The sequence below is a fragment of the Aspergillus niger genome (genome assembly GCF_000002855.4).
Source record: "Aspergillus niger supercontig An08".
In the NCBI taxonomy this organism is placed as follows: Eukaryota; Fungi; Ascomycota; class Eurotiomycetes; order Eurotiales; family Aspergillaceae; genus Aspergillus; species Aspergillus niger.
The window spans coordinates 25,879-33,906 of record NT_166524.1 but is presented as its reverse complement, the minus strand read 5'-3'; the positions used below and the strand labels follow the sequence as shown (position 1 = coordinate 33,906).

Below are 8,028 nucleotides of genomic sequence, written 5' to 3'. Positions count from 1 at the left end.
TGTAATAATTTGGTAAAGTGAAGAAGGTTCTTGCAGGCACAAGTCTAGTTTTTGACCTAGCTGACTGGGATGTTTATATGCCTGCCCAGCGCTCCCCTTCATAATCAGACCCATTATAGATGTGATACACAGCTTCCAAGACCTTGTCTTGTCTTGATGAACGATAATGTGTTTCCAGCCTTGCCGTGACTTATCGACTTATTACCCCAAGCCGTTGTCAAGAATTACCTGCACAGGAGAACCTCCTTCGAATGACACCCTCACTAACATTGCTTTTAATTGATCTGATAGATGAGTATACCCCAAAATATACACTGGACACCGGTTAGTCGGTAAGCCAACGGCAATTGTAGGTCCAACTTACCATAACTACTCCGATGGTGACAATGATGCAATTGAAGCCTATCAGAATTGTCTGCTTCCAGTTTAGAGGCTTCCCATGTACATTGAGGTAAAGCCAAAACACGCCTGGAAGATTGAAAATAAACCAGCTGGCAAAGAATGAGCTCTGCAGGACAGGTGTCATCCGTTTCCGCGCCCAACGGGGTACCTCTCCCCTCCTTATTACCCCATATGTCCCGTGAACTTACTGCAAGGCCCAAGATATCGTTGAATACCGGTGTGCTTTCCGAAACTACCCAGGCCAAAAACCATAGAGTCACGCATACAGCGGCCCATAGAGATATTGCACCAAGGGGACGTGAGTGCATGGCATTCCTGCTATGAAACATCCGCAAGTAGATTGATTCACCGCGACATGGGCGTTGACGGCACCTGCTATCACAATCTGACTTATGCGATCAGCTGGACGACGGAGGAGCACGCCTTTGGATGGGCCACCTACTGTCGGGATTGCGATACCATATGATATCTTCTTGAAGAGCGGACTGACTGAATTGAGGGACGGGGAGGCAACATCATTTCCAACCAGCACATGTATTACGATAGCCGTCACCATGTAGAGCGTCACCTCACTCATTTGCAATAAAGCTAATGCCCTCGGGTAGTCCCTCACGCCCCGGAGCTCTGAAAAGAACGCAAAGAAGGCGACATGTCCAGCATACGCAAATACAATATTTGCAATGGAAATTATTGATCGTGAAACGTAGGCGGTGATGATGTTTGAGTATGGCTTGTTTTATTGAGAGATGCCCCAACCATGCTAGCGAAGACTGCTCCGAGGACACTAGCAAAGCTAACCGAGGAGAGAAATGACAGGCTTTCGAGACGTCGCGGGATGGTGAAGACGTTCGAAGGCAATCCTCCAGCCACGGAAAACAGAACTGTACAGCCCGAGTAGCCGGTAAGAACGCTCATCATGACGGAAATGGTCAGTATATGGCTACCCATTATGAATACGAAGAAGATAAGCTGAGCAGCACCTAGGATTTCACAGCCAATCCTTCCCCACAATATGGTTCCGGCATCAGCCATGCTATGTGCCTGAGGATAGCGACATTTGAAGTCTCCAATGACTAGTCCTGTGTAGGTAGTCAGCACCCCGACACCTATGATAACGGCAATACCACTGCGCCAAGTTAGCTTGTGCAGGAGTCATAGCCATTTTCTAGGCTAAGGAAATCGTACGGGAGAAGGCCCAATGTAGCTAGCACTTTGGGGAAAGCCAGGATTCGCAGAGATATGGTCTCTGCTATCATGACTGGTATCGTTAGGACTTCAAATGTAACAGGCATGATTCAAACCGAGATTGACTCACTCATTCCAGCCTGCCTGAAATCTAATAAGCACCACTGGCTAGCAGTTCTCAGAGATCTATAGCGCACTCACCACCAAGTCAGTGTTTTATACTTCACCTTCAGCCCGGTTTCATCTCCGAAAGATACTCTCCCTCGCAATTGGTTTGTGGCTGGGACACTGTGGCAGCACGGTCACTCTGCCTTGGGGGATTCCATGCTATTCTCACAAGGCCATGAGGTCGCAAACTCGATACGCCACTGCGTGCCATGCCATGATTCGGTGAGCGTGCAGTATAAGACGTCATGCAAAGAGCCTGGTTCAAACACAAGTGTGTATGTAGTATGCAACAACTTAGCGAAAACAATGTTAAATAACCGTGTAATTCGTCGCGGGGAGTCATGACTATAAGCTAGACAGTGGTTGAGGACAAGACAGGACATGAGCAGGAAATCACTATTGCCATTTAGGGTAGAGAGGCTCACTTCTTGAGGAAAGCGGGTAGAGAAAGCCCTGTCGGGCAGGCGTTCTTTCCACGGCTGGTACCCTAAGTATCATGAACTTGCCTGATCTGTTTCCTTCTCGGTTGGTAGATGCCAACTACCATATGCATTGAGTGCTCAAGGCTTGACGATTACCCAGCTGAAGCTTCAGGTCTAGCTGGTATATCCCTCCCCTTTGTGATGTTTCATATCTCTGATAAGTCATCCCATTTACTCGAAGGCAGGCTGAGCACATACACGATTATATTACCCGCCAGCGCCCTTTGTAAACATAGAGCCGAAAAATATTATTGCTTTGGCTGAGAAAGTGAATGAGACTAGTCTTCAATCAGGCCCATCATACATTATGGAATCAAAGTTTTACATCAAAACTATTTATACATAAGGCAATACTCTATAGCTCATGACACTTCTATTTGTTTGCCGGGGACTCGGGATGTATCAGCTTGTTAGAATCGGACGAGGGGATGTCACTATTGAGCACATCCGCTGGGGGATCTGAAAGTTCATTAGTCAGGTCTGTCATGAATGACTATTCTAGTGCGGGTCTACTCACCGGACCGAGCAAAGGCCTTTCTTTGTGCGATATCCAGATCCTTTACTCTACCCGCCTCGACATCATCCCGCGTCATGCTCAGGAAAGCCTTTGGTAGACCCATTGAAGAAAGAAACTGGACGCTCTCCTTCCATTCAGAATCTTTCCGGTTCTTATCCCACTTCAGCTCCTCACCCATGAGATCGATAATGTTAGGAAGGGCTTCGAGTGCTGCTTCGGCGTTCAAAAATGCCAACCGTGTTCTGCGAGCAATGACATCGGTGGCAGTCTGTGCATACTCGTGGCGCACAGCATACCTGATTTCACCATCAACGAAGGGGTATAGTCTGGAGATGCGTTGGCCGCGGACAGGGAAGCGAGCATTTGTGGGGGAAGACAAAGCCGCAACCTGCCAGGCTCGGTCACCGTACGACTCCGTTAGATGCTTAGCCACATCAACCTCGAGTCCGAAGTGCTGGATGAGGTTGATGAAAAGGGTTTTGGAGAAGCCATGGGCACCAATCAAGCGAACCTGGTGGGTTTGGCAAGATCCGTCGAGAACAGCACCGTCGGAGACCAAGCCACTGCCGCCGACACCACTGATATCCGGAGCGCCGGTGACTCCGCGAGGCTTCAAGCCGAACACGCCAATGGCTTCGTCCACCGCCTCTTCAGCCATCTGCCGGTAGGTAGTCCACTTGCCACCAGCACAGGTCAAGAGTCCGGACGGTGAGACAGTAATGAGATGGTTGCGGACCAGAGCCTCGGAGCTCTTTACCTTAGGATCACGCACCAGCGGGCGAATTCCAGCCCAGGCAGCAAGGACGTCACTCCGCTCAATATTGATGTCTGGAGCCAAGTAATTACGGACTTCGGAAATGATCCAATTGATATCCTTCTCAGAAGGCTGGGGTTGAGGGGTGATCTCGGTCGGTTGGTCCGTTGTACCGGCAATGGTGTTCCCTTGCCAGGGAAGGAAGAAGATCACACGGCCGTCCGACGTAGATGGGTCAATGAGGCCCATATCCGAAGGGCTGTAATAGCCAGGTAAGATCACATGAACACCTGAGCTAGGAGCCACGATCTCCTTGATGCCGGGTTCGTCCATCTTTCTGATCGAGTCGGTGAAGGGGCCAGTTGCGTTAATGATACCCTTTGCTTTGATCGTGAACTCCTCCGTCTCTTGGCCATCTCTTCCGGGGATAAGATCCTTGACACGAGCGCCGTTCAACTTCCCGGAGGAGTCCTTTTCCAGGCCAGTGACTTGCATGTGATTGACAACAGTGGCACCGTATAACGCAGCTGTCATGGCCAGAGAAACATTCATTCGAGAGTCGTTGTGGGCACCATCTAGTGAATGCACCGTTAGCGAGGGGCCATCTATGTGTCGCGGGTGGGGTTGGGGGAAGAGACCGCATACCATAGTATACCATGGCTCCAAACAGGTTGTCCTTTCTTAACATAGGGAAGGCATCGATGGCCTTGCTCTTGGTGAGGAAGTAGGAGCTCTCGATACCTTCAGACCCAGCCAAGTAATCGTAGAACTTTGTTCCCGCCCAGAAATAAGGCGCCTGCCACCATTTCTGTAGCGGAACCATAATAGGAAGCCAGCTAGACAGATGAGGTGCTGTGTTCAAGAAATACTTTCGCTCCCGCAGAGCCTCTTTGACTAGCTTGTACCTACAATAGGGCGAGTGGCACTTAGTACATCATGGTCGTCACCCAGACAATACAGCGGAGGGGCGAGGGAAGAACTAACTGGTTGTAATCCAACTCCCAAACAGCCTTTTCCAAATATCGAACACCACCGTGAACGAGTTTGGTACTCTTGCTGCTCGTTCCGGCGCTGAAGTCGTCCCTCTCAACAATGGCAACCTTCAACCCCCGTGTGGCAGCATCAAGGGCAATACCCGATCCAGTGGCACCACCGCCAATGACGAGCAGATCATACTCTTCAGAGTTGCTTCCAGCAGAAGATCGCTTTAAGTCTTGGATCTGCTCGAGGCGGGATTTGATATTGGGAAAGCTTGGGGGCACGAGCTTGCCTTCATGGTAGCCCGGCGGCGGAACTGCGGGGGCTTCTGAACCAGGTATATTGCGGGGACGATAAGAGATGTAGAGAACTCCGGCTCCTGTGGCAGCCGCCAGCGATGTATAAAGCAGAGGTCGCAGAACCCTACGAGACTGGCGGGAGGCCATTGTACCCAGGAAGTCGAATTTTCGGAACAAAAGGAGCAGGCGAGCTAAAGCAAATGGTAATTAACGGTAATAGAGGAGGGATCCCTGTGAGAGATGCGTGCTGTATGTTCTATACTCAGAGGCGCTCTACACGCACGCGCACACATCGAAAATCAGCCGGACATTGACTCGAAATTGCGGTGTAACCGATACGCAACACGGTAGGCGGAGAATTGGGGCGGCATACCTTCCACGGAAGTGCTTGACTTGTGTCAATTGAGACGAGGGGGCAAAAGAAAAGAGAAAAAGAGGAACACGGAACACTTGCCCAAGAACAAGTATCAGGGCGAAGTGGTAATTGTAGAGTTGGAGGGAGGAAAGAAACGACTTAGAAAATCTGTATATACTGACGTACGTATGAAGAGAGAGTACGGCTCGGGAGGAAGAATGGGGGAGGGGGATGAGATTTCGTGAAGAATGAGGAGAGGAGAGTAAGAGAGTAACTAGAGAAGAGAGAGGAGAGAGGAGAGGTCGAGGTTAAGGATGCGAGGGATATAGGAATGCCGGATCAGCTGCCCAGTTCGAAAGGTTTCTTGTACCGGGGGGAAGGAATGGGAATGAATTAGTATTTACATACTCTACAGGCCTAATCCAGGGCCGGGTAACCTTCCACCTTTTGAAATTTGGGGGAGGCTGCGTCATGAGCTCAATCCGGGAAGGAGCTGGATTGGAAGGAGAAAATAATGGGGGCGGGTCGCTATGACGGTGTCGCAGCGTCAATCAGGAATGTCCCACCAATCAGCACCTCGGCAGCCCCGGGCGTGGATGGGCCTGATCACTGATTTGCCTGCCGCGCCCGAACTCCGGAACCGCATGTGACCAGAAAAGATTTTGTCTCTTCTGTAAATGTTCCCTTGGGGGAAAGGGATCGGTCCACTTGGGTCTTTTCAAGGCTTCCAGACTCGCGGTCTATCAGGTTTTACCCTATCTAGATAGTCCTACTATTGTCACATCCACCTTGTTCCTATTTCTTTCTTTCTCCTCCTGCACCCCCTAAGTTAACCTACTCCCCTTATTCCTTTCCTCTTCTCCATTGTCTGGATCTGTGGAGGGCGGAATAGTTACCAGTTTAATTTATTCATTTTAATTTATCTTCTAATTGCACAGAAACGTATACAATGGTTTTTCTCTCCAGAATTAAGTAAGAAAGGAATAGAAAAGAAAAGAAAAAAAGGAATTGGCTTGGGGTTAACGGAGCCCCTACCCAGGAACGAGGAATCAGTATTAGTAGTACGATCATTCGCAGTGCGGACTACCTATCTAGGTAAGTCAACTAGTGTCTCTAGCAATCACGCGACCTGTCCACGTTTTCATTGCGGATCTTCCGTCTATTCTAGGATACGTAGACCTGTCTAGAGTATTATGTCTGGCACATGGATCGTCCTGGTTGGATCTCAACTTTTACATGTGTATCATATTAATACTTGCGAGTTGTTCCTTCGTACTGCAAAACGGAAGTATGAGAGATGGTTAGGTTAAAACTTTGATGCATATAAGACCTGGTCTTGGTTACTGCTGCTCACTTGGCTTATTATCTATATACTAACTGGTTATATGATGCTTCCGACAATACCAAGACAGGAAAGGGGGAGAGTGTGAATGCTAATGATCATTCATTGTCTAAGTACGGCAGTCGGCAAATAAAGGGTTGAGTGTCATTGTTTGTCGGGTTCAGTTTCTCCACTTGCCCAGCCCAGCCCAGACCCTGAGCGGGTATGTGTAGACTGGATACATACTATACATATAATATCAACATACTTTGTTAGTTGGAAGTAATCACATTGAAGTCTTATGTAATCACATGTGCTTTGATGTGCTGTGGGCATAGACAGTGTCGAGGTGGTCTCACTCTCTCCAATTGCATGGCGTAATCCTAAACGTTTTGGTAGATGCCCTCGGGCAAGTAGGCACCTTGAGATAGATGTGGTTCCCTCGCTTTTCCATGGATGCCCAGCGGGACTTATTTCTTGGTTGGGGGTGTATATTTTACCTGCTATGCGAATGCGAGTCCCACCGCCCTACGTCAACCTCCAAGGACTTGACGGTGTCTTACCCGACTAGATCACCACTTCCAGTAAGTATATTGGCTTCACTTGTGTCTCGTACCGTGACCATGCTTCCCTTCGATCCAGCTTTCCATGTCGATCATGGTAGAATCCTCCGCTCCGCCTACCCCTCTTCCACTTCTCCTGATGGAGCGCGCAGTGACAATGCGACCGGTCAGTCATTTTCCCAGTCCAGGTGGGAAAACACCCACCTGATTTTCCCGACCGGCTTGGAGAGTGGGTCAAAAGCCGTCGCATTTGTCTGTGCATAAGTAGAAAGTAGATAGACTAGTAGACTATCTCACACTCATTGCATTTATTTCTGTCTCCGCAAATAACTCCCGCTGCCAAGGGTGCTCATGCAGTCTAGTCTTCAATAGACTCTGTCCCTTCTTCATCGGTCAGTACCAACTCCGTAGTTAAAGCCACCATCAATCACCCAGTAATCCAGTAGGTTTCTCCTTTCTTCCCAAGCACAGGACCGTTCCCATATGATTCAACGTATTCCTTCCCGATGCTTCTTCCTTTTTCTTTTTTTCTTTTTTTTTTTTTTGGCCTTCCTTCTTCCTTTTTTCCCCCCTCTGCACAATACAAGACAATGTTGCTTATCGGGAAATTTCAACTTTAAAAATGTGGCGAAGAAAGGGTGACTAACAATCATGAAGATAAAGCCAGACAGATGGAAAGAAGTAGAGACAAGGGCATACAGCGAGAGTAGAAAAGAAAAGAAAGGAAAGGGCAAGGGGAGAACTAAAAGAAAGGAGATACTAACTGGTCGCCGTAAGCCATCATACCCTCATACCTAGATTTCATCGAGAATGGGAGTGATAACTACAGTAGTATATTCAGTCAAAAAACTGCCCTTCCATGCTTTGAATTGAACTGCAAATGATTTGACGATAGAACAATGGCTTGGGAATGCCACCCCGCCCACCGCATCGTAGCGTCCAGCTGCGTGGCCATTTATCCTGCTTCCAATGGACAAGTGTAATTCCGGCCAACCTCCGATATC

The 8,028-nt window shown here is 48.8% G+C and overlaps 4 protein-coding genes across 4 annotated transcripts; all 4 read right to left on the bottom strand.

The window, feature by feature from the left end:
- An08g00220 (uncharacterized protein) lies at positions 1–1,694 on the bottom strand (the record flags this gene model as incomplete). Its single annotated transcript, XM_059748771.1, has 7 exons — positions 1–60; positions 229–314; positions 365–508; positions 591–720; positions 845–1,132; positions 1,201–1,528; positions 1,588–1,694. Coding segments are annotated over 7 exons (1,143 nt in total), but the record flags the coding sequence as incomplete, so codon positions are not given.
- A 916-nt stretch (positions 1,695–2,610) lies between these two features.
- On the bottom strand, positions 2,611–4,932 carry An08g00210 (uncharacterized protein; the record flags this gene model as incomplete). Its single annotated transcript, XM_001392102.3, has 4 exons — positions 2,611–2,696; positions 2,755–4,083; positions 4,154–4,413; positions 4,493–4,932. 4 exons carry the CDS (start codon positions 4,930–4,932, stop codon positions 2,611–2,613), a joined length of 2,115 nt encoding a protein of 704 aa, XP_001392139.1.
- Positions 4,933–5,687: 755 nt separating this feature from the next.
- On the bottom strand, positions 5,688–6,005 carry An08g00200 (uncharacterized protein; the record flags this gene model as incomplete). The annotated part of the gene is made up of 2 exons (XM_059748770.1): positions 5,688–5,854; positions 5,975–6,005. The coding sequence occupies 2 exons, from the start codon at positions 6,003–6,005 to the stop codon at positions 5,688–5,690; spliced, it is 198 nt and encodes a 65-aa protein (XP_059601123.1).
- An 839-nt stretch (positions 6,006–6,844) lies between these two features.
- On the bottom strand, positions 6,845–7,414 carry An08g00190 (uncharacterized protein; the record flags this gene model as incomplete). The annotated part of the gene is made up of 5 exons (XM_059748769.1): positions 6,845–6,902; positions 6,962–6,989; positions 7,078–7,160; positions 7,229–7,278; positions 7,322–7,414. 5 exons carry the CDS (start codon positions 7,412–7,414, stop codon positions 6,845–6,847), a joined length of 312 nt encoding a protein of 103 aa, XP_059601122.1.
- Positions 7,415–8,028: the final 614 nt, after the last annotated feature.